This window comes from Vipera berus (genome assembly GCF_964194415.1).
Source record: "Vipera berus genome assembly, chromosome: 1".
Taxonomy (NCBI): domain Eukaryota; kingdom Metazoa; phylum Chordata; class Lepidosauria; order Squamata; family Viperidae; genus Vipera; species Vipera berus.
This window is the reverse complement of record NC_138202.1, coordinates 81,925,099-81,952,543: the sequence shown is the minus strand read 5'-3', so window position 1 is coordinate 81,952,543 and position 27,445 is coordinate 81,925,099. Positions and strand designations below refer to the sequence as shown.

The following is a 27,445-nucleotide window of genomic DNA, read 5'->3' as shown; positions in this document are numbered from 1 at the left end:
TCGCGCTGGTGAATGATCTCTGGCGGGCTCGGGACAGGGGTTGCTCCTCTGTCCTAGTTCTATTAGATCTCTCAGCGGCTTTTGATACCATCGACCATGGTATCCTATTGCGGCGTCTCAGGGGGTTGGGAGTGGGAGGCACTGTCTTGCAGTGGTTCTCCTCCTATTTCCTGGGCCGCTCGCAATCGGTGTTGATGGGAGGGCAGAGGTCCGCCCCAAGGCCTCTCGTTTGTGGAGTTCCTCAGGGGTCGGTTCTCTCTCCCCTCCTGTTCAACATCTATATGAAGCCACTGGGCGAGATCATTCATGGTTTTGGGGTGGGGTATCATCAGTATGCTGATGATACCCAACTTTTTTTCTCCACCCCAAACCAACCCAGTGATGCCCTTGCCGTGATGTCCCGCTGCCTGGAGGCGGTCCAGGTCTGGATGGGGAGAAACAGGCTTCGTCTCAATCCTGCCAAGACTGAGTGGCTGTGCATACCGGCATCTTGGACTAACCAGTCCATTCCATCTTTAATGATGGGGGGTGAGGTGTTACCCCCCGTCGATAGGGCTTGCACCTTGGGCGTTCTCCTGGACTCGCGGCTCAGTTTTGAAGACCATATAGGAGCCGTGACCAGGGGGGCTTTTGCCCAGGTTCGCCTGGTGCGCCAGTTGCAGCCCTACTTGGACCGAGATTTTTTTTTTTATTTTAATCCCATTTATATCCCGCCCTTCTCCGAAGACTCAGGGCGGCTTACAATTTAAGCACAAACCAATGTGCTTAGCAATAGCCTTCATTCTATGTATATGCCTGCTTAGTAGGGCTTTCACACACGCCCCAAGCGGCATTATTACAAAGTCAGCTTAATTGCCCCCAACAATCTGGGTCCTCATTTTACCTACCTCGGAAGGACGGAAGGCTGAGTCAACCTTGAGCCTGGTGGGATGTGAACCTGCACTAATTGCAGGCAGCTGGTGTTACTTAAGGAGGCATTAGCCCACTGCTCCACCAAGGCTCATATTGTACACAGTCACTCATGCGCTCGTGACCTCCCAATTGGACTACTACAACGCTCTCTACATGGGGCTGCCCTTGAGGACCACTCGGAGGCTCCAGCTGGTGCAGAATGCAGCTGCGCGCGTTGTGATGGGGATTTCTCGATACTCCCATGTAACATCTCTACTCCGCGAGCTGCATTGGCTTCTGGTTGCCCTCTGGGTGAGATTCAAGGTGCTGGTGATGACCTATAAAGGCCTTAATGGCTTGGGTCCGGGATATCTAAGGGAACACCTGCTGCCGGCATTAAGCTCCCTTCGTCCTGTGCGCTCCCACAGGGAGGGTCTTCTCAGGGTACCACCGGTAAAAGATTGCCGGCGGACAATACCCAGGGGGAGGGCCTTCTCTGTGGGTGCGCCGGCCCTTTGGAACCAGCTGCCTTTAGAGCTTAGGACTGCCTCTGACCTTAGCTCATTCCGCCGGGACCTGAAGACCTGGCTCTTCGAGCTTTCTGGCCTGGACTGAGAGTATTAACTGGGGTTTTAATAGTATTTTAATTGTAATTGGGGTTTTTAGTTCAAGGTTAGTATAATTATTTTAATTGTTTTTAATTTTTGTAACTTCTTGTATTGTTTTTAAAAACCTTGTGAACCGCCCTGAGTCCTATGGGAGAAGGGCGGTATATAAGTCTAATAAAATAAATAAATAAATAAATAAATAAATAAATAAATAAATAAATAAATAAATAAATAAATAAATTTGTTTGTCTGTGATATAGTCTGTGGGCCTTCCACCTGTCTCCCGAGGTTGTCCCCAGCCGTTCTTTTCTGTCTTTCTTCCACAAGATTAACTGTAATCTCATCCAATTGTATTGGCTTTATGGAGAGTGTTCACCAGGCAGTGAATTGATCAGAATTTTGCCTAATATAGTTACTTCATATGATGTGCTATCTTTTTATGGATACAGTAATGCTTTCCTTTCTTAACACTTGTATTTTTAAGGTGCCTATAACTATACTATATCATATTATATAATGTGCAGGTCATAAGAACAATAAAAATAAAACTAATAGTACCAATTTACACGTGGGTAATCTAAATGTTAAGGAAACATCAAAATAGTAAAATCAGAAGAAAAATTGGTAATGAAAATAAGAAACAAGTCACAGTATTTAAAAAAGTAATATTTTAGTTTAGATTTCAGAGTAAATGAGTTGCATTAGTTATTTGGAGAAGCAAGAGTCCTGAAATGAATGAATAAGCAGTTGCTGAGCAGGACCATGAATGTGTTTTTATGATATGAGTGGGAAAGGAAAATAAACATATTGCTTATTCAGGAAATAGAGAAATTATTGTGCTTAAAGATTTCAGTACACTTATTCAGAAATTAAAATCCTTGGAATTTAAGTTAGTTTTAGAAGGGCTAACGGGATTTGAAATTGTTAAAAGGGTTAAATATTTGGGGATATATTTGTCACCCTCAAATGTAAAGCTATATAAAAATAATTATGAAAAGTTATGGGGAAAAGTTCAAAAAGAATTGGATAGCTGGAAAAAACTACAATTATCTTTATTGGGAAGAATTGCAGCAGTGAAAATGAATGTTTTGCCGAAATTTTTATTTTTATTTCAAATGATACCTATTCTTAAAAAGGATTCAAACTTGGAGGAATGGCAAAAGGGTATTAATAAATTTGTCTGGGCAGGGAAAAGGCCACGAGTTAAATTTAAGATTATGCAGGATACGCGTGAGAGAGGTGGTCTTAAAATGCCTAATCTTAAACTATACTATGAAGCTGCTGCTTTGTCAGCGATAAGTGATTGGATTAATTTAACACAAGGGAGATTATTAAATCTTGAAGGCCATGATTTGTTATTTGGTTGGCATGCATATTTATTGTATGATAAGAAGGTGGACAATGTGTTCAAGGTGCATATTTTAAGACATGCTTTGTTGCGAGTTTGGAAAAAGTATAGACATAAGTTAAATTATAAGATACCTATATGGGCAATACCGAAACACGCAATAGAAAATATAAGTGTTGGGTTTAAACATGATGTGACTACATATAAGGAAATTTTAAATTTGGAAAGGAATGTATGGCATTTGAAGCCGTATAATATTTTAAGAGAAGAAAAGATTGTACAAACTTGGTTTCAGTATGGGCAATTACAGGCCAGGTGGAAAGAAGACCAGAAAATTGGTTTTTCAATGACTGATGAAAATCTGGTAAAGCAAATTAGAGATCAAGGTCAAGCACATATTAAAAGGATATATCGTGCATTGATAGAAATTGATTCAGAGACAGAACTTGTTAAAGACTGTATGATAAAGTGGGCTCAGAATTTTCAAGAAGTCATTACAATGGATACTTGGGAAAAGATTTGGGTGAGAAATGTAAAATTTACGCAAGCTCAAAACTTAAGAGAGAACTTTTATAAAATGTTTTATAGGTGGCACTTAGATCCTAAAAAATTAGCAAGTATGTATCCGAACTGTCAGCCTAAATGTTGGAGGTGTGGTGGTGAAGATGCAACGTATTTTCATATATGGTGGACCTGTAAAAAGGTTAAAGCTTTTTGGATTAAAATCTGGTGGAATATGCAAAAGATATTTAAGAAAAGGATAAAGTTTTGTCCGCAATTGTTTCTACTGGGCATTATTACTGATACTACTGTGGGGACACTAAGCTGATGTTGAATTTAATTACGGCAGCAAGACTTTTAGTAGGGCAATATTGGAAGAAGGAAGAACTGCCGACTATAGAAGAATGGACTTTAAAAGTTTCCAACCTGGCGGAAATGGCAAAGATCTCGGCGTACTTGAAAGATCATTCGCAACAGAGATATATTGTGGAGTGGAAAAAATGGATTGATTATATCCAGAATAAATATGGGACTAAAAAGTTTCACCTAGCATTTGAATAAGTATTGATGTGATATTTACATTGCTTGTAGTTATTTTATAAGAGTTAAAGTGCGATAGATTTAATAGTTTATTGTTGTTTGCATAAGGTAGATTATGATTGTTTGTATTTTTATACCCTGTATTTAGCTCTGGGAAGTCGGGGAGGGGGGAGGGGGAAGGGAGGGAGGTGTTGGGGAGAGGGGAGGGGGTGGGGAGGGGTTTTGTTTTGTTAAAAAAAATGCATTGTAAAACTTTTCAATAAAAAAAAAAGAATAAATGACAAATTCTACGAAACTATTGAAACATCTGTTGTTATGTTATTGTACAGGATAGTTCATACTTACCTTCCTTTTCAGACTTGAGTTTCTGTTTATTATAGAAGCAACACATTTCATATCACAGATTATCAGAATTACATATTCCATAAAATTTCTGCTGAATTACAAGCAGATGAACTTTTTCTATTAAATGCTGGTTTTGCTAATGCTCAAGATTGGTTGTGTTGTGACAATTTTCATAGCCACACCTCAAAAACATACCATAGCTGCTTGCTCAAGAAGATTTAGATACATGTAACTAAATTATAAGGTTTAAGAGACTTTTTTTGCATTTTTGATTAGATCTGGGGTCCACAAAAGCTAGTTATTGTCTGAGCTTATGAGTGACCATTTAATAAAGACATCATGTACCAGATGAGATTTGTCACCTTCAGATTTACAATTATGGCAGACAGCCTTGACAAATGACTCCTCATACAAAGTAAATAGGCAAGTAAGTAAGTAAATAAATAAATAAAAATAGGTGTGTTCTGTTATATTTCTGTTCTTCTTAAAGCACCTGTGTGAAATTCAAATTAAACTGATGAAAATAAAACAATTTGAAATCAACTTTAGATTTGAAATCATTGAAATCATCATCATTATTTGGATTACTAGATTTGATTGCCACAATTTACTGCTTACTGAAATATATTGATTTACCTAGAGATTCAATCAGGCTTATACTGTATTGTTCATATTTTCTCCTTATGTGTCATCTCGGCATAGATCCAATCATTCTTCACTTGATTTCAATAAAAGGAATGTTAGATTCATATTTCTAAACATAAGGCTTTCTCACATTCACCTTTTACATAAAAACCTACTTCTGTGATGATGAGAATCATAATAATGAAAATCAATGAAGACAGAAAATTTATTGTAAATAACAAGGCCACATTTTGAATGTTGTTATTTGTAGATGTTGATTTCCAGCAACTGAATATATTGCTTTCATTGCAGTGGAACAAACCCAACTTTGAAATTCCTTGAAATGATTTTTGATTTACTTTCTTGAAGGGATTAAGATGTATTTCAACTGAAATTTTAAGAAAACATATAGTCCTGTAGCTGAAGATAGAAATTATATTCCTGGACTTCGTTCCTGTACTTTCCGCTGGATTTCCAATGGATTTTCTCCACATACTAGGCAAAAAATCAATAAATAATTGGTTGGTTGGAAGATAAACAAAAGATTAAAAAGATTAATGTATTTGGTCTTTCCAGTAAGATATTTCACTACAAGTCCATTATCATTAGGGTAGGTGGATGGAATGGTGTAATGCCAATTTTTAAAGCATTTGTACAGCATAAGACAATAAATAATGCCTCTTGAAAGATAAAAATAAAAATCTCATATTGTAAAATACTGGAAACAGACATAAAACTTTTAATATGTACTGTAGAAAGCATACTTTGGAAGCATATCCCCCTGTTAGATTGTTTAAATTAGAACTTGATCGATTAGGTCTCTTAAATACTAAATACATATTAAAGTATATTAAATAGTTCTATTGGGAACAAGGAAAAAAAAATTCTGGTAAACTATTAGCTTCTTATTCAAAACAATTGAATCAAACAAAGTATGATTATATCCACAATAAGAGATTTTGGAGGAATAATTCAGAGACAACAACAAAATTAGCCTTCTGTTTCTGAAATATAATAAAACTTTATATTCCAGAAATGTAAGCATGCTCATTGAGAAAAATGATTTTTCAGATAGAATAAAATCTTCCAGAGATCTTGTTCTCTCAAGAGTTAGCTGCACCTTGAACTATTTGACGTCACTGTAACAAAAAATTTGGAAAGCCCCTGCTCCCCCCTCTCAGCAGTCCCCAGGACAGTTGGAATTTCCTCAGTGGCATAAGAATATAAGGAAAGCATGCCAGCCATTCTGCTAGCCAGAGGCTCACAAGAAATCTTTCAAACCTTAGACAATTCAGTTTCATTAAAGGACATCAAGTATCTGATAATATTAGGCTTATGACTGACCTTCTGGGTTTGTGTAAAGATGCAAATGGATGAACCACATTGGAATTGTTGGATGCAAAACAGTCCTTGATATGGTGCAAATTAGGTTTTTGGAGCAAGTCACACAACTATGTTATTAAGCCGAATTGAACAGTTAATTTAGGATACAGACATTAAAGTTCATTTTTGGAAAATTCCATAACAGAATCCATGCTGAAACTAAAGTGATCTGGATTCCTTTGCAGAACTGAAGTTTCTTAGAATATTTTTCTTTTTTTTGCTGGTGGCTAGTTTGATTCTGTTGACCATATTCAAATACGAGAACAAAGAAAAACAAAATCACTACCCTTGTCAGTGCGCTTCTTTGTCTGCCTGGCTTGTGGCTGCTTACTTTCTAAATAAGTTATTCTATTTTGAAACCACTTGAATTGATTTGATTGATTTTTATCCTGTCTTTTGTTTAGCAGTGCAAAGTGACATTCATAGTTCTCACAGCAAAAAAGCAGGTGAGGTTGACGGGGCTTAGAGAGAGTGACTGGCTCAAAGTCATTCAGAGAGCTTTTATGGCTGAAGGCAGATTTGAACTGTTTTCTCCCAGTTCCATTCCAATACCTTAACCACTATTTTCCATGCCATGAAATGGCCACAAATATATATATATACACACACAACCAATGTTTAAGAACAATTTTTCCTGGAGATGTAATTTCACTTAAGAATAAAGGGAAATTTGTAATATGCCAATGAACATAAAATACTGGTGTCATGGGGAGGGGAGAGACAACAGGAAAAAAGCTTCTTTTATTTCATGCTCTCCACTTGCTCTTCTTGCCTGAAACAATAAATTTAAGGAAAAAGTGTTGGCAAATTTGATGACTTGTAGAGGAAGGTTCTTAAGGGTGCAATAGGGAGGAAAACAATAAATGCTTCAGGTACATTCAGCCTTTTAAAGGCTCATCTTATTTGGTTCAAGATTTGAAAAGTTCACAAGTAAATTTCCAAACTTTGCTGAAGAACAAATTATTATATGATATGAGATTTACAGTTACTATAAGGAACTTTAATATATACTTGTTTTCCATTACCCAAGTCAGGTGTATTATTTAAGGATATTGTAGAGGAGAAATTATTGTACTGTAACTCAGCCACAACTATTTTCAAATGAGAATAGCCATAAAGCCCAACATTTGAACATTTTTTTTTAAAAAAATGATTAGAAAGGAAAACAGAGATCAGCTTTTCAAGGGTTTAATGAAATGCCAATTTTCTGTCCAGGCTGAGGTCTAATCTATAAGAAATGTTGGGATGAACCTTGATGAGTTAAGACAAACCTTGGTGAGTTCAGAGATTTGGATTGTAGTGGCTTGGGTTTTGATTTTGTTTCTGCATCATAACTGTGAAAAATAATAACTGCTTCATAAATGGCATGGAAAAGCATGATCTTGAATGGATCTTCTGGGTAGAACAATTTCAATGGATCTTCTGAAACACACTTCATATTGTTTTAATTAAGGAATTCAGTTCATGGCTGAAAATTCCTATTGAGGTTTACTTCTCACTTGAATTTCTTATACTTATCATTGGTCTACATCAGATAAAAGGAAAAAGAATTAAGGGAATCTGTTTTTTCACCCCGATTAATTCCTGTTGTTGAATACTGTTCCTGGATGTTTTCAGTGTCACAATTTTATCTGTTAGCTTATCTTGCTCAACCATATTTCAGTTGAGCTAAATAGCAAACAACATCCATATTTGCAGCTGCGTTTTCATGCAATCAAAATAAATGAAAACTTCATTTCATATGAACACTAACAAAAAGTTGGCTAGAACTATAGGTTAATAATATATTCTCAAACAAGCCTTGTGAAATCTGAACCCTTTGCTGATGTCCTTGACTTGCTATAGAAGACACCAACAAAGCCAGAAAAAGTAGATAAATAATACTTGTGATTAATTATAACCTTTATTTACAAATTAAGGCCACACTCCAACACAGTTAAGATTAGTGCTGGATCAAATTATTTGGACCACTGGTTTTAGAACTTTGGATAGAAAATGCCATTTCAATTCTCTTCCTTTCTCTTTCTTTCTTTCTTTCTTTCTTTCTTTCTTTCTTTCTTTCTTTCTTTCTTTCTTTCTTTCTTTCTTTCTTTCTTTCTTTCTTTCTTTCCTTCCTTCCTTTTTTCTTACCTTTACATATAAAATGGATGCTCCCCAACACATATTTTTGTTAACAAGATAAGCAAATCCTATGGTGTCCAATCAAGAACAAATTGCTGAACCAAAATTTTGAGGAAGAATTTTTAGAGCATTCCACAGAGAAAATGACTTTTCTAATAAAAAATTCTGATCAAATGTGAAGATAAATTTCATTCATTTCATCAATCAATTCATTTCATTTATTTAACCCCAGTAATTTTCCTGAATTATTGTCTGTGATCATTAACGTTTAGGCATGGTATGCTGGTTATTAAGTAAAAAAAGTGTATTATTACTTTCAGTTAAAATTCAAAATGTTATTATAGTATTTTTGTTACCATTATTTTGAATGTTTTTGAAGGAAAGCCATGGAATGATGAATGGAAAAAAATGTAAAATGTGGAACGACCTTTTGACATTTTAACATCACACTAAAAATGAGTACAGAAAAAAACCAACAATATTTTATTTATAATCTTATTTTAGTGTTTGAACTACAAATCCTGGTTCTAGAGTTGTTTAAAAGATCATGGGTTTTATAGATGCTCACATGAAAATTAATTTCTTGGATTTTTTTTCCCCTTTCACAGAATTGTCCCTTCAGGAAATACAGAAATGTGAAAAAATAAAAGAAAAATAAAATATTTTGTTTTGTTTGTTTCTGTTCCTTGATTGTTCTCGTAAATCTACTGCTAACATCCATTTTCCCTCTGAACCATTTCAAAAAGGGAATGAGAAGAAAATGAAATAAGAAAGACAAAATAGACCGAATCTCACCACTAGAATTCACCATAAAAATTCCCAAAGCATTAACAGAATTCTTACAAAAATTCCTAGACCAGTTCTTTAGTGAATCAAGTTGTTCTATGAAAAATATGGCAAATGGAATAGAAGGGAAGGTATGGGAAAGAAGGAAAGGGAAATCAGGAGTAGGGTAAATAAATGCAGCAAAAAGAGGTTCTGAGGAATACACATAATTTTGTCTGCTTTCGCTCACAATAGAATTTTTAATAAATAAATTTCTTTTTTTGTAAAGACACTTTTTTGAAACAGTAGATTTAGCCCAGTCATCTGTGTCATTTTTTTTAATAAACTGTCTTTTTTTTGTTTTAAATTCCCCCTTAAATCTGTAAATGGTTTAGATTTGAGTCTCTTGTACATTGTCTTTAGAGTTCATTCGGATCAATAATGGTTCATGCACTGAACTGTGTATGGAATTTATTGTGTTAACTGTTGTTGTGTGGTTGAAAGGAGATTTATAAGAGTTATAGTGGTTTAAGTGCTCATGCTCTATTGCAGGCATGGGCAAATGACTTTCTATAGGTGTATCACCTGTAAGTTCATCATCCACATTAATGATTTCTACAGTCCGTGTTGGAGCATGATGATTTTGCCGGTGATGTTGTTTTCTCATTTTGTAAAAAATGACCAACATCACAGCAGCCATAAGAGTGATTGCCACAAAACAACCAATTATGATTTTGGTAGTCTTCATAACCTCATCTATTCCTGGGATCCCATTGATTAAATCTGTCACAGGAATTGTGAATGCTTTTTCCATTGACCTTGTGCTCTGTGGTGTGAGAGAGGTTGTCGCATTAGTGGTGTCCCAATCAATAACTGGTGTGGGCCAAACCTGTTCTGTGGTCCGTGCCTCATCCTGAGAAGGTTCCACAGTTTCTACTGTGATGGTTGAAAAATAAGTAATACACTCCTGTGCTGTTACATTAAGAGTTGCAGAAGCTGTTGTATTCCCCACAGAGTTACTCACCAAGCATGTATACAAGCCTGTGTCTTGCGCGGTCACCCTTGTAAAATTTAATGTGCCATCACTGAGCACAGAAATCCGAACCCTATAAGCCCCGTGTGTTATAACAGATCCATTTGGAGTAATCCAAGATATAGAGGTCAGGGATGTTGATGCTCGGCATTTAAGCTCAGCAGCCATGCCTTCGGTGACATTGAGGTCTGTTGGGGGCTCCACAATCACAGGAGCATAGCATGTGAAGTAGTTTAGGTCCAACTCGCCAATGTATCTTCCCTTCAAGCTGGGAGGTGTGTTGCAACGGGCACAGCATGCAGTGTTGGAGGGTGCTTTGTCTTTAATCCACCAGCTGAGCCATAGGATGTCACAGTTGCAATTCCAAGGGTTATGATGCAGGTGGATTCTTTCCAGACGGAGAGGTGTGAAGAGGTCATGAGGCAGTAGTGTTAGATTGTTGTGGGCCAGATTGATCTCTACCAGTGACTGAAGGTTATCAAAGGCATTCCTTTCAATCACCTGAATCTGGGATTGGATGAGCCACAATTTCTGCAGGTGCATTAATCCTTGAAAAGACCCTGGCTTGATAACAGTTAAGTGGTTCCCAGAAAGATCTAGCTCATCCAGTTTTACAAGGGGTGTGAGGTTAGGAATTTCCCGAAGGTTGCACATAGCAAGGTTCAAATACCTCAAATTAGATAGACCTTCAAAGGCACCTTCAGAGATATATGAAAGCCTTTTTAATTCTCCCAGATCTAACCTCCTCAGGGAAGGGATTCTATTAAAAGCATAAGAAGGTATACTTTCAATGGGGTTGTTTCGCAACCAAAGCTCCTTCAATTTTGACAAGTACACAAATGCCCCATTAGGAATGGTGCTAAGACGATTGTCAAAGAGTTCCAGAGTATTGAGATTAGCCAGACCATTGAAGGCCCCAATTTCAATTGTTCTAATGTGATTCCTGCTCAGTTGCAAGACTTCTAGATGCCTCAGGTGTTTGAAGCTATTCACTTTGATTATTTGAATTTGGTTCTCATGGAGATTCAATAACCGAGTATTAGTAGATATAGCATCAGGGACCTCTCTCAGATTCTTTCTCACACAAATTACTTTGCTAAACTGATTGCTACAGGAACAGACAGAAGGGCAAGTCTGAGCTCTGACCAAACCAGCAACCACGAGAAGTTGAAGAGCCAGTAGCACCACAAGCAATGGGTCAAATAGGGCCCTGTTAAACCTAGGACCTATCATTATCTGCTGTGGATGTAAGCTCATCTTGTTCAACATTCATAATTTATTTGGAGTTGGTCCTTCAGGAGTTCCAATAGTCTAAAGAAAAAAGAAAACAGCAATATTAGTATCAAATATTGCATTTTGATTTCATATTTAAAATTGTGTATTCACAGATTTGTTTAAAAAATATGTTTACACATAAGCAGTATATACGACTACCTAGAAACAAACTTCTCAGGGATTAACTATTAATATAAGTTGACAATTAAAATTACCCTTTGGTCAATAGAGGTTTTTCTTTTGCGTGTAAAATAATATCTTGTAAAAGAAAATAAAGTGTATAATTAAATTTAATTCTAACAATTAAGGAAAATGCCTACTGAAACTACTGTTTTGGCCAAGATTACAGAACTATGAACATTACTTTAAGCCAATTCACTGTTTTTAACAGACATTCCAGATATACTGAACTTTTCTGATCCAATTCTCAACCACTATTATGTTGGCTGGGAATTAAGAAAAAGAGTCCAACACATCTGAAGGTAACCAGCCAAAGATTGAATTATCCACTTATAAAATCAATCTGAAAATTAAGCTAAATTATCAGAATTAAATTATTCATTTTAATAAATCTAAGTCTAATTATAACACCATTTAAAAGGCTGTTAAAACATTTATAATTAACTTAAAGACAACAGTATATTATTGGATAATTCACTACTGTAATCACATTACTTAAAGAAGAACATTCAGAACCTTTATCTGGAATTTATTTTTAGAGATTTTTAATTATTGGATGTACAGGTCATTGGAAACTAACACCCATTCTTAGCAGAACTTCTAAAACTGAAGGTGGAGATCCATAACATTAACCTTTGGATAAGGATAAAATGATGACTGAATTGTCAAAATGAGATTTATATTTTTCATCTAGGGTTTGGCAAGAATTTCAAGTAAAGCAGTCTAGCATACAAACTGTCCATGCCCGCCAAAAATAAAATATCTGACCAGTTTTTCTTTGTTTAAACATTTGGATGCAAGATAAATGAAAAATATGAGCAAATAGCTTATAATAGCCTTATTGCAGAAGTTCCATACCGGCCTAACATTCAGAAATGATGAATCAGTCTAATAAGACCTTGACAAGTGTACTTTTTATGCATGATCAAGTGTATGCCAAAGCCAGTATGCCATTTTGCACATGCAAAAGTAACAAAGCATAGCCCTAAAGCACACAAATATAAAACCCTTACCATGCATGCTTAGGTTTGAAATCTTTTTAGCAATTACCGATAGGCAAAACCATACATAAAGGGAAATAGAGTTTAAGAGATTGATTGTATATATGATTTTTAAATGTGTTGTGATGTTTTTAACTCTAGTTCATTAAGCCACAAAATGACCAAAAGTAAAAAATTAAAAAAGCAGGTTTAAATGCAGTCTTCATTCTGCATTTTTTTTAATATACACTCCACTTTTATATGTAATTTAAGTACTTAGTATATCATACTTCCCCACGCTGGTACTCTTCAGAAGTTTTGAGAGGTGGGTTAAGTTACCCAAAACAAATTGTTTTAGGGGGAAAATTCTTCTATGAATCAGATTAGGTTTGCAAATCTTTCCTCCAAGGAGGAAAATGTCTTTAATTATTTATGCCAAGGGATGTCCAAAAGCTTTTATTTCTTGAATACATCTGCTGACAGAATACTTATTGTTTGCTTACTTCAGAAAACAGATATAAAAAAGTTTGAAGTGGTTACACATTTTCCCCAATCCTCATATTTTGACCACTGCAGGACAGAAACTGTCATTACTAATGTGTCCCAAATGCAAAAATAAAGAGTTGGCAATTTCAAAGTTACCTTCCAAAATTACTTCTTTCAGTTATTTCACTTTTCAACTTACAAATTATTATTACTATTCAAAGTCTCTGAGTGCTGATTCATTTGTGATTGTACCTAAACCCAGCTCTGGATTCATTTTGAATCTATTGCTCACTGCAAGGTCCCTGTGCTGTAGAGATTAATGAAATTTCCTATAAATCAGCCCAAAGTGAAGTCTTATAAATTACAGCAACTCTAAGCACATTACTTACCCAGAGTGTACAGATATACAATACACATGTTTAGTAGAACAAAAATATTATCTGCTGAAGACTTTCCTTTAAAGCTTCAAACAGTTTAATTTTATATCAGTGGGAGAAATCTTGTACTTTGAAAAATAGGGTAAAATATATTACTGTTCAGATAGCAATCCATTTAGAAAAAATAATTAACTTATGAATTTATATAGGAATATCAGATATGTTGCTTAGATTTTACTTCTATTGAAAAATTGAGTAAACACTGTCATCAACAAAACTAACCGGTATCTCTTACTTTGACCTTTGGAAAATAACTTACTTTTCCACCTCATTGCAAGACATTTTAAATCAGGTCTTGTAAACTTGTAATCTCTACTGATTAGGGAAAGTTACAAAGCAGCTGTTTCATTATACTAATAGATGGTTGATCCTTGGCCTATCTAATCCTCATTTCAGTAGTTTTTGAAAGGGCATTGATCTTCTGAAGTCTTTCTACTGTTTTAGATGCCTAACCATTCACCTGAAGGAATATACATGAAGGAAATAAAACAAAGTAAGAAAACTAATCATGGAATTCTAAAACCTCCAGTAATAGAAACATTCTACATATTCACAGAGCAGTATAGAAAATCCATTAAAATCACATATAGAAAATCCATTAAAATCACAGTTTATCCGACAGAATATATTTGGGAGGAAAATCACAATTATGTATGAAAGTGGAAATGCTGTTAAGAATCCTCTGTCCAGCAAATGTTAATTATAATCTTGTCCTTTGTATCTATGGAAACCTTTTGAAGGTAAAATGGAGTAGATATTTTTGTGGTCTGCAGTGTACAAGCTGTTTATGTAATAATAAATGAGGAATAGATCACTAGAAGAAATCAAATGCATACACTCCCATGGCATTTTGAAAACAACAAAGTGGTTCAGAGAAATAAGATAATTTTTTTCTTTTTAAAAAAATACTTGTTTTATCAATACAGAACAGTGACACATTGCACATTTATATTTGGATTTTGGGATTTTTCTTTTAGTAGGAGGGACTTCTACTGCTAAAATTAGCAATATAACATTTTGGAATAATGTCTCTCAGTAGCTTCACAGCAATTATGTCCTTTCTGTGCCCAGTGAAGAAAACCAAGGTCAGAGTGTATTTTCAATTAAACTCCGGGTGTTGCAAAGTACAGCACAGTGAGAACTGCAAGCACATTATCAACAGATATTATCACTGCTGAGCAATGAATAGCTTACAGGCACTTCTCCATATTATATGTGAACACGTGTGATTATTACCACATAAAAAGCTGAGGAAACAAGTGACATAAAATTAAGATCAAAGCTATGTGATAACTCAGAAGAAACCCTACCGACTGCTGGTTGAATAAGCTGGAGACATTCTTTGGGAGTTAGAAAAGCCCGCCAAAGGCCTTAACATAGATGTCAAAGATTCTTGTACAAAGGTTGAAGGAACAACTGGTAAAATGCCAGTTAACTTTCTCTAAGTGACAGAAATTATGCTACAGCAACATGGATATCAATTCAATTTGGATCTCTGTAATGAGATAATGCAAATCTCCACTGTAGATTTGTAGCCAGAGCTACTTACTAAGATATTTCAGATGTCTTTTCACAGGAGAAGAAATTTTAATATAACATTGAAAGACTATTCAATGCCTGGATTAGTAAGGAGGCCAAATCTGATCCAATTTATGATATTAGATTATTGCCGGTGAGTACAGTACATTAATTCATCCGAAGAGTTTACATGGGCAAAGAAAATGAAATTAGAATTACTAAGAAAATCAGAAAGAAGGGATCACGAAGCATCAGAAAATGAACCCGCAAAAAAAGCATATTTAAAGATGGTGGCTCTCAAAATTGGGGTGGATGATAATACATAATACTACTGATGGATCCAAAGATGTGTGGTTGAAGATAAGGATCTTCACTGATCATATTAAAAAAGGGAAATCCATATTTTTTTTTCTAATTAGTGTTGCCCTTTTTTGATCAATAGTTTTGTGTCCATTTCTTGGAGATTCATAGAAAGGCCACATAATTCTTTTTATAAACAAAACATTTTAATTAAATTCTTAATGTTTTTTATGTTTTATTAACCTGTTGTCTTTTACATTGTTGATTTTAGCTTTTTTTTAATCATATCTCATTCTCAAATTCCTATCATAGAGGGGCTTTAATATATATACTTAATTTCTAATGAAAATGATCAAGGTAGTCTCCCTAAATAATGTACTGATAACAAATTTTCAGTTTATCTAACCATCACTAGAAAAGTTTACAACTTTCCTTACAATTTAGCTTCTTGAGAAATAATGTTTGGAATAATATCAAATATGGATTTCTGTGCCAAAGGATATGTTGTCGTACCTCAGTACTGATTGGTAATTGATTCCAGGAGGCACAATGAGGCCAAAAACAATGAGTACCAAACAACATTTCCCACAAGGAATAATGTAGTGTGTCACAAGGCAGCTGACATTGACAAGTTCTAGCTTGTGAGTCAAGTACCACACAAATGATGAATACTGGGACAAAAAAGTTTGTGTCAAAATGCATTGTGTACTAAATTTGATGAGTTTCAAAGCCTTTTAAACAATTTTCCCATTAAAAAGAAGGGGGAGGGGAAATGTTTGAGTTTTCACTAAAGTAAATACAAAAAAAAATAATTCTAATCCTGCAAAGTGCATCCCATTTATTTTAATGAAAATTGAATCATCTTAAATTTGGACTCTAATAAAGGAAGTCACTTTTATCTCATCGGAAAATGTCAACACTACAGTAATATGAAAGGAGGCCCAAGTCTAAGAAGTTGGGGACTTAAATTATATCCAAATTCTATTTTTTTCTTGATCAACATTCATAAATGACTTTGTGAATGTAGGACTGAACATCTCATAAGAAACAATGGCAATATGTTTAAATGAAATGTTTGTTGATTAATGGGGGCAAGAAGGATCACATTTATTAGGTAAAACCTGTTGTTTCCCCACTAACTGATGGTCATACTCTCTGATGTTTATACAATCAATATTACTACTATATAGTGTTAAATATAGCCACTTTACTTTACTGTAAAGTAAAGCCACAGAATTTATGTATAATAAAAATTTGTTTTCAATTGCATTTGTTCTTTATGCTCATAAGTTCTCAAAGAATGCTGAAGGAATAATCATGATTGAGGTTCATTGTTATTATTTGAGGATACATTTCCAATTAGTGTATAATTTCAACAATTAAAATTGTAGCTTGGCTTGGTCGCTCAACAGTGAGAAACTGGTGAAGCGGGCACAGCAGCGGCTGCATTTTCTGCATCGCATGAGAAAAGCACATCTTCCTTCCCCTGCCCTGACCACTTTCTACAGGGGAACGATCAAGAGCATCCTGTCATACAGCATCACAGTCTGGTTTGGAAGCATCACTGCTTCAGACAGGAAGGCAGTGCAGAGAGTGGTGAGAATGGCCGAAAAGATTATTGGCAGTTCCCTCCTTCCCATCCAGGACATAGCACAGAAACATTGCTTGAGCAGGGTCCATAAGATTATCTGGGACACTACACATCCTCTTCACGACCTGTTTTCCTTGTTACCTTCTGGGAGGAGGCTTTGTGATATCCGCAGAACATCCAGATTCAGCCATAGTTTCATTCCCTACAACATTAACCTTGTGAACTCTCAAGTTTCCTCCTTCCATTATATATTCAAGATGAACAGTATTTAATATTTATTTGTTATGTATATGTAGAGGTGTGGATCTATACATATGAGTATATACCGTATATACTTGAGTATAAGCCGACTCGAGTATAAGCCGAGACCCCCAATTTCACCCCCCAAAACTGGAAGAAGTTATTGACTCGAGTATAAGCCGATCCGCTGTTCTGCAAGCCTCCGTTCTGCAAGCCTCCGCCGCCGGCGGAGGCTGGATCCGCGCTCTGCAAGCCTCTGCCGCCAGCAGAGGCTCGATCCGCCATTTTGCAAGCCTGAATACACAGGAATACCCTGTGTGGCCGCGGCTCTCGGGGAAGCCCTGGCTGTCCGCTTCCTCGCTCCATGCTGCCATTCGGGGCCCGCGCGTTCCTCGGGCAAATCGCGGCACCCAGCAGGCGAGGAAACACGCCCGCTCCAGTCGCCCCCCCTTCCCTCAGGAGACGCGAAGCAAGTGACCGCCCGGAGCTTACCGAGGACTTGCGCGCGGCCGAGGCTTCGGTGCTTCCAGGATCGCGCGCACCTCTCCCAAGCCGCCGCCGTCCGGAGACCTGCCGACGTTTGGGGAGGTTTGGGGAGGCGCGCACCTCCCGAAACCTCCCCAAACGTCGGCAGGTCTCCGGACTTCCGCGCCCTGCCTGCCTGCTTCTTTCCGCTGCGGAAAGAAGCAGGCAGGCAGGGCGCGGAAGTCCGGAGACCTGCCGACGTTTGGGGAGGTTTCGGGAGGTGCCCAAACCTCCCCAAACGTCGGCAGGTCTCCGGACCTCCGCGCCCTGCCTGCCTGCTTCTTTCCGCTGTGGAAAGAAGCAGGCAGGCAGGGCGCGGAGATCCGGAGAACTGCCGACGTTTGGGGAGGTTTGGGGAGGCGCGCACCTCCCCAAACGTCGGCAGGTCTCCGGACTTCCGCGCCCTGCCTGCCTGCTTCTTTCCGCTGCAGAAAGAAGCAGGCAGGCAGGGCGCAGAAGTCCGGAGACCTGCCGACGTTTGGGGAGGTTTGGGGAGGTGCCCAAACCTCCCCAAACGTCGGCAGGTCTCCGGACCTCCGCGCCCTGCCTGCCTGCTTCTTTCCGCTGCGGAAAGAAGCAGGCAGGCAGGGCGCGGAAGTCCGGAGACCTGCCGATGTTTGGGGAGGTTTGGGGAGGCGCGCACCTCCCCAAACCTCCCCAAACTTTGGCAGTTCTCCGGACGGCGGTGGCTTGGGAGAGGTGCGCGCGATCCCGGAAGCACCAAAGCCTCGGCCGCGCACAAGTCCTCGGTAAGTTTTTTTGTTGACTGGAGTATAAGCCGAAGTGGAATTTTTCAGCCCAAAAAGTGGGCTGAAAAATTCGGCTTATACTCAAGTATATACGGTAGTATGGTTAGGTGTGTGTCATGTATGTGTTCCACTTTGAGAGCAGGCAAACATTTTTTATTTTTGATGTGTGCCATTGGGCCCACAGTAAAACAAAATGACAATAAAAGTTATCTTATCTAGCATTATCATCTATCATCTACAAATATAATCAATGGTATTTTATTTTGCTCCTGTCCTCACAATCCCATGCTGTATCTCAGAATTTTGGAATATCAGCAAAATATATTTTTCTAGACTTTGATGTATAAATAATGATTCATTTATAAACTATTTGCATGAGAAAGAAATATATACACTGGTTTTTTTTAAAGACATGCCTGATCCTTCTATAGTTTTTTGCAAAAATTCCCAAAAAGAATTCAGTAATCTTATCAAACTCTTAGGACTTGCCTAAAAATTGTTATTAAGATTTCCTTGAAGAGAATCTTGAAAATAAGATTTGAATGAAACCTGGTGATAGCCATTACTAGAAAGATATTATTTCATTAAAGTGGCTGTCTACATATTTAATTGCACTCTCTCATTTATTAGTACATTTCTATCCTACCTGCTTTCTGAGTTATTAAGATTTTTTAGGGAAGATGGGTCTCCTCATTTTAACCCCACAACAATCATTTTGTGAGATTTTAGTATGAATGATAGATACTGGCCCCAGGTTATCCATTCAGTCTGATCCTGTAACCAATACAATATCTTGACCAGTATATTATATTCTAGCTTCATGCCAAAATGAACTTCCTTGACTCAACTTTATTTGTGCTAAATGCTAAGGCTGTGTGCCAATATTTGATTCACAATTTTGATTTGATAACAAGTTAAATGAAATCTAATATGGATTCAGATTGTTGGTTTGGCAAGGAGTCCACTCAAATCCAATTATCATTGTGAATCTTAGAATTGCATAGCTTTGATTTAAATTATTGATTTAGTTCATTAAAAGGTGTTGTTTTCCATAAACATACATGCTATAAATTGTTGATGCATTCTAAAAACACCCAGTTGAATCAGCATATCAATATACAATCACTTTGAAGCCAAGTTAAAGGAAGAAATTGATTGAATCACATTCAGACTGAATGTTCAAACTTTAATCTTCAGTTTATTGTCTACTTTTTCTACCTTTTTTACCTCATGGATACTGTTGTATTGGGAATATTTCAGATGATGATGATAATAACAACATGTGATTGAAAACAAAGAATAATGATCTGTTATTACAGATCAAGTCCAACAAGAAGAGGATATCTAAAACGAATGTACGAGTTCTGGAAAGAACCACATCCAAAATCAGAAATAACAGAACAGAGACTAGCAGATCAACGCCAATTTATAATACGAAATAAAGTATTTACAGAAACAGAATTGGACGAATTGCAAAGGTTTACCCAGGGCAAAGAAATAAAAGCCTTGCCAGATGTAATTCAGAATGTAGAGGCAAGCCAGGGGGAGTTGGCAGTGAAGGAATCCAGCAGAGATATACAACTGTTCTCTTTTGGAAACCAGGCACCTCTTCCTCAGGAAGAACAAAGCCCTCTAAAGAAATAAAAGAATTGAAACAAAGAATAACTGAGCATCTAGAACAGCATAAAAACAACAGAATAAGGCTGCCTGCATTGAAGCTTGCTCCAAAGAAACAGCTAGCACAAGCATTAAAAGATGCAAATACTGCAATATCAAGTATAAGCACCAATTCACTGCAAGAAACAAACCAACTAATGTACAGCACAGCTGCAATTATAACTGAATATCTAGGATGCAAAATCAACAAAGAAGAAAAACAAACAAACAGTACACCACAAAAATGGAAGGCTATACTAGAAAATAAGATCAGCAAGTTAAGATCACATATAAGCAAGCTAGAACAGATGAAAGAAAAGAAGCTGAAGAACAAGAAGACCAAAGAAGTAATCAAGAAATACCACTTAGAAACAAGGAAGATCAAGGAAGCACTGGAAATAATAAAGCAGCAAATAAGAGCTATAGCCAGGAAAATCAGTAGATACGAAGCTCGAATTGCAAATTATAGGCAGAACCTCTAATTTCAATCCAATCAGAAACATTTCTACCAATCCATCAATGGAGAAACTGCAATGAATCAGTCAGTACCTGACAAGGAAGAAACAGTGCAGTTCTGGAAGCAGATATGGGATAACCTGTTGATTGAGTTCCCCAAACTTATGGTTTTGGGTGACTTCAATCTACCATCCCTGGGAGGATCATCTGAGTTAGCTCGGGAGTTCATGGCTTCCATGACGGCCATGGACCTGACGCAAGTAATTCAGGGACCGACTCATGTGGGGGGCCACACCCTTGATTTGGTTTTTCTATCTGGACGGTGGTTAGATGATCTCGGTGGGGGTTTCCCAATTGTTTTGCCCCTGTCATGGACCGATCATCATCTCCTGCAGCTGGTCTTCCGTTTTGCCACTCCCCACCGTGGGCTTGTTGAACCAACTAGATGGTTCCGCCCCAGGCGCTTAATGGACCCTGAGAGGTTCCAGGCAGCGCTGGGGTCCCCACCTGCCTCCTCTGCTCACAGCTCGGTAGATGCCTTAGTGGAAGCCTGGGAAAAGGCAGCCACGGAGGCACTTGACCGAGTTGTACCCTTGCGGCCCCTGACCCGGTGCAGATCCCAGTGGGCTCCATGGTTTTCTGCAGAGCTCCGGGAGATGAAGCATCAGAGACGGGGCCTAGAGAGCAGTTTGAGATCCAGCCGGTCTGAATCCGACCGATTGTGACTGAGATCCTTTACTAGGTCTTATCTCGCGGCGATGAGGATGGCGAGGTCTAATTACTTCGCTACCCTCATCGCGTCCGCAAATAATCGCCCGGCCGCCGTGTTTAGGGTGACCCGCTCCCTCCTTAACCAGGAGGTGAGAGAGGATCCCTTGCAGAGTTGTGCCGAGGAGTTTAGCCAACATCTGTCGGACAAAATCGCTCGGATTCGGACCAGTTTGGACTCCGACTGGGCAGAGTCTGACGATCAGGACATGGGTGGTCTTGTCGATGTTATCTGGGAGGAGTTCGATCCTGTGACTCCGGAGAAAGTGGACAGGATTATGGGGAAGTTGAGCTCCACCACGTGTTTATTGGACCCGTGCCCTTCCTGGCTGGTTTATGCAGCTCGGGAAGGGACACGAGGCTGGCTCCAGGGGGTGATATCTGCATCTTTGAGTGAGGGTAGTTTTCCCACCGCCTTGAAGGAGGCGGTGGTGAGACCTCTCCTCAAGAAGCCTGCCTTGGACCCAGCTGTATTAAACAACTTTCGTCCGGTCTCCAACCTTCGCTTTCTTGCGAAGGTTGTTGAGAGCGTGGTGGCACATCAACTCCCTTTGGTCCTGGATGAAGCTGATTATCTAGACGCATACCAATCGGGTTTCAGGCCCGGGTACAGCACGGAGATGGCATTGGTCGCTCTGGTGAATGATCTCTGGAGGGCTCGGGACAGGGGATATTCCTCTGTCCTAGTCCTATTAGACCTCTCAGCGGCTTTTGATACCATCGACCATGGTATCTTGCTGCGGCATCTCAGGGGATTGGGAGTGGGAGGCACGGTTCTTCAGTGGTTCTCCTCCTAGCTCCTGGGACGTTTGCAGTCGGTGTTGGCAGGGGGACAGAGGTCGACCTCGAGGCCTCTCGTTTGTGGAGTTCCTCAGGGGTCGGTCCTCTCGCCTCTCCTGTTCAACATCTACATGAAGCCTCTGGGTGAGATCATTCGTGGTTTTGGAGTTGGGTATCATCAGTATGCTGATGATACCCAGCTTTTTATTTTGACCCCAAACCACTCCAGTGATGCCCTCGACATGATGTCCCATTGCCTGGAGGCAGTTTGGGTCTGGATGGGGAGGAACAGGCTTCGGCTCAACCCTGACAAGACTGAGTGGCTGTAGGTGCCGGCATCTCAGGAAACTCAGATTATCCCATCTCTTACTATGGGGGGTGAGTTATTACCCCCCATAGATAGGGCTCGCAACTTGAGAGTCCTCCTAGACTCACAGCTTTCTTTAGAAGATCATATAGTAACTGTGACTAGGGGGGCCTTCGCCCAGGTTCACCTGGTGCATCAGTTGCGGCCCTATCTAGACCGGGATGCCTTGCGTACAGTCACTCATGCGCTCGTGACTTCTCGTCTAGACTACTGCAACGCTCTCTACATGGGGCTGCCCTTGAGGACCACTCGGAGGCTCCAACTGGTGCAGAATGCAGCCGCGAGAGTTGTGTTGGGGGTCTCCCGATACTCCCATGTTACACCTCTGCTCCGTGAGCTGCATTGGCTTCCAGTTGTCTTCCGGGTGAGATTCAAGGTGCTGGTAATGACCTTTAAAGCCCTACATGGCATGGGTCCGGAGTACCTTAGGGAGCACCTGCTGCCGGCATCAACTTCCCTCCGCCCAGTGTGCTCCCACAGAGAGGGCCTTCTCAGGGTGCCACTGGTCAGAGAGTGCCGACTGGTGGCCCCCAGGGGGAGGGCGTTCTGTGTGGGTGCGCCGGATCTGTGGAACCATTTACCGGTTGAGCTCCAGATGGCCCCCGACCTTTGCTCCTTCTGATGTGATCTAAAGACCTATTTGTTTGAACAAGCCTGCCCGCTCTGATGGGTTTTGGGATTTTATCATGTTTTTATGTAATTTATCTGTTTTATTGGGCATTATGGTTTAATCTCTTCTTAATTTTTGTATTTCTGTATTTTAGTATTTATTGCCCTGTTCACCGCCCTGAGTCCTTCGGGAGAAGGGCGGTATACAAATTAAATTTAATTAATTAATTAATTAATTAATTAAATAAATAAATAAATAAATAAATACAACAAGGATGTGGTTTGGTTAAAAGAGGTGGCTGCAAATAAAACAGAAGTTGAAATTATAGAACTAGTAATAACAACAAAAATGGTAGAAAAAAGAGCAAGGAAGATCAAAAATTGGTCAGCACCAGGTGAAGATGAACTGCATGGGGTTTGGTTGAAACATCTAACTGTTATATACCCTCTCACTGCCAAGCAGTTCAACAATATACTACAAGGAGGAGAAATTGAAAAGTGGCTAACTGGGAAAACCTACCTAATAATGAAAAATCCAGCAAAAGGGGCAACACCAGGGAACTACAGACCAATTACCTGCTTACCAACAACTTTCAAATTGCTAACTGGTGTGGCAGCTGATGCAATACAACAGCATCTAGTTGAAAACAATCTCTTTCCACCTGAGCAGAAAGGAAACCGCCCGAATAGCAGAGGAACAAAAGATCAAAAAGGCATCTGACTACAAAAAGGCATCTGATTCTCTGCCACATGATTGGATAATCAAGTGCTTACAAATAACAGGAGTCAGTAGAAACATCAGAAAATTTGTGCAAAGAATGATGGCACAATGGAAGACACAGTTGCAGGTCAATGGTGAAAGACTGAGAGAGGTTAATATCAAGAGAGGAATATTTCAAGGAGATTCATTATCACCACTACTATTTGTTATTGCACTGTTTCCTCTGTCAACAATATTGAATAACTCAGGAGATGGCTATCAAACATCAAAAAACATCTGCCAGACTATCCCACCTCCTTTACATGGATGATCTGAAGCTGTATGGAAAAACATCATCTGAAATAGAATTGCTGCTGAACACTGTCCGTATCTATAGCCAAGATATTGCAATGGAGTTTGACTTGGACAAATGTGCCACACTTACTCTCAAACAAGGAAAAATAGTGAAAACTGAAGGAATCAAGATGCCCCACGAAAATAACATTAAGAGTCTGGATGAGGAAGATTACTACAAATACTTGGGTATCCTTCAAGCTAACAACATCAAGCACAGTGAAGTCAAGAAAAAGATTAGAGGTGAATACATCAAGAGAGTGAAGAAGACCTTAAAGTCCAAGCTCAATGGATAAAATACCGTGAAGGCAATCAACACCTGGCCAATTCCAGTCATTAGATACATAGCTGGAATAGTGGACTGGACTGAAGCAGAACTAAAAGCAATGGATAGGAAGACCAGAAAAATAATGACAATGAATCATGCCCTTCATCCACGCAGTGACATCGACAGACTCTGTTTACCAAGGCAAACAGGTATACGTGGAATGCTGCAAGTACATCAGATGGTTGAAGAAGAAAAAATGGCTTTGGAAGAATATCTGAAGGATGATGAAGATGCACTGAAATTAGTATATCAGGAAGACTTACTGACTACTGGAGAGACCAAACTGGCCTACAAGAAAGACCAAATGAAGAACAGAATAGAGGCATTGGAAGACAAAGCACTACATAGCCAGTACATTAAAAGAATATCTGGGAAAGCAGATAATAACAAGACCTGGCAATGACTAAGAGCAGGAAAGTTGAAGAAAGAGACCAAAGGACTAATTCTGGCTGCACAAGACCAAGCCTTAAGGACAAATGCATACAAAGTCAAAATTGAGAAGACAGTAACAGACAGTAAGTGCCGCTTATGCAAAGAAGCTGAAGAAACAGTGGACCACCTGGTAAGCTGCTGCAAGAAGATTGCACAGACTGACTACAAGCAGCGACATGACAAAGTAGCAACAATGGTACATTGGAAGATCTGCAAGAAATATCATTTGCCTGTAAGCAAGAACTGGTGGGATCATAAAATAGAAAGTTAAACTGCTCTGGGAATTCAAAAAGACAAACACCTGCAACATAACACCCCAGATTTAACAACTGTTGATAAGAAAGACAAAAAAGTCTGGATAGTGGATGTGGCAGTGCCTGGAGACAGCAGAACAGATGAGAAAGAACTGGAGAAGATAACAAAATACAAAGACCTACAAATAGAAATGGAAAGACAGTGGCAAAGGAAAGCAAGGGGTAGTACCAATAGTAATAGGTGCCTTGGATGCAATCCCAAAACAACTGGAGCACCACTTGAACACCAATGGCATTGACAAATTCGGCATTAGTCAATGGCAAAAGGCGGCCTTACTAGGAACTGCTTCCATCCTGCAACAATATCTATAATACCATCAAACATCCACATTTGCCTATCCCAGGTCCTTGGTAAGGACTCAATAGGTAGACAAAAATGCCAAATCCAGTCTGAACATCTGGCTGACTGTGTGATGATCAATAATAATAACAATAAAAAGTTGGAAGGGACCTTGGAGATCATCTATACCATTTCAGACAAATGGCTGTCCAGTCTCTTCTTAAAAACTTCCAGTGTTGGAGCATTCACAACTTCTGGAAGCCGGTTGTTCCACTGACTAATTGTTCTGTCAGGAAATTTTTCCTTAGTTCTAGGTTGCTTCTCTCTTTGATTAGTTTCCATATGCTTTCACTACTTTAATGTGCTTCCTACTACCATGTATTTCTTTTCAGATAATTTATCTGAAGGTTCTTTTGAGATGAATTGTCTTTTAAATGGCAATCCATGTTTCTGGGCAATTTGCAACAAATATCAATAAAGGAACAGAATAAAAGCAGTAATAAAATACAAAATAAATAGGTGTTAATTATAATGGCCACCTAGGATCTATCAGAATAAAAATCATGGTGGAATAAATAGTGTTCAGTGCCTTGTAGAACATGAAGACTCCAGCTAAGTATGTTCATCATTGCATGTTGTTTTGACAGAATTAACAATTCGGTCTGCACCTGGGTCCATCCTTCCCGTGGTAGATTAGATGAATTGGCTCTTCTTCATTAACTTATTTTTCTCAGCTTTAATGTATATCCTGACCATTTCCTTCTCATAATCCCTTTCAAGGGGGAAAAAAGATCTAGCAAGCAATCCTCATACTGTTTATAATACTCCCAGCGCTCCGGAATATATATAACATTCTGGGATTTTAGCTAACGCAGCTTCATCAATTAAGATATTAACGAGGTTCACAAAAACAGGTACTAGAATTTTAGTTAAGAAAAATATAAGTGCAGGAATCAATTATCATAAATCTGTCAAGTTTTCATGGTCCTAGCATGGCACCATGGAACAATCAGCTGGACCCAATAAAGGGCATACCAAGGAACAAGGAGACAGTGCCAGCTAGGTCCCTAAACTGGATGCTGTGTGATTCAGGAGGTTCATGGCCAGCATCTCTGGACTGGCAAAATTGCAGGGTGCTAAGCACAATTTTAGAATTTCATGCCATGAAACTATTGGACACTGACAGGCTGTGAATCTGAAAAATAGTGCCACCAGGAACTATGCTGAAATAAAGCACTAAAAACAAAACAAAACAGAATAAAAGTCTTTGCAGGCAGATTTCCCTATTCCATAGGAGGAAGACCAGAAGGGAAAATTATTGATCTATTGTTAGTAATCTTTTTAACTATATTAAACAATTTAAATGACATTCAAATTAAATCCAGTTTTTTTGTTCTAACTCTTGGTTATACTGCCTCCTTGTTTGTTTAATTTTTTAGGATGTCTCATGACCCATTACCTAAAGGCCAATTGTGGTATTTAGCCTGAAAAAAACCCTGCACACTTCTTTTTTAAGGTAAGATAGTTTTTTAAGGTAAGGTAGTTACAACAACAGAGCAATAATGTGCGTGTGTGTGGGGGGAATTGCTTTTCATTTTTAATCTGAAAACGTCCCAAAGGAATTTCATAAGCTTTTATTTAGGTTAGATATAACGTGCGTATCATGTTACCCCTTCTTTAAAAGGCACCTGTCTCCTGGGAAAAGATTAATATTAGCAACTAAGGAAAATATAACAGCATGGTAGGACTTGATTAAAAATATAAATTATCACAAAAATATTGATGACCTGAAGTGTTAAAGATGCTGCCTTGGGGTCTCATTCCAAAGAAGTCCTTCAAATGGTACAGTGTCCTTTGGCTTTAAGCTGTAGCCCTAGCTAATTAAAAGAGGTGGGGAAGCAGCACTTAATGAATCAAAACATTATTTCCTGCAATTCTTTGTATTCCCCTGCACATTGTGA

At 38.6% G+C, this 27,445-nt stretch overlaps 1 protein-coding gene across 1 annotated transcript in view; it reads right to left on the bottom strand.

Moving 5' to 3' along the window:
- Window positions 1-9,437: 9,437 nt before the first annotated feature.
- The window catches only part of LRRC4C (leucine rich repeat containing 4C), a 102,417-nt gene continuing 84,409 nt past the window's right edge, over window positions 9,438-27,445 (bottom strand). The window contains exon 2 of the mRNA XM_081314889.1: window positions 9,438-11,470. Coding sequence (XP_081171015.1) covers window positions 9,518-11,428 — 1,911 coding nt within the window. The 5' untranslated portion in view covers window positions 11,429-11,470 and the 3' untranslated portion in view covers window positions 9,438-9,517. The remainder of the gene's footprint in view (window positions 11,471-27,445) is intronic.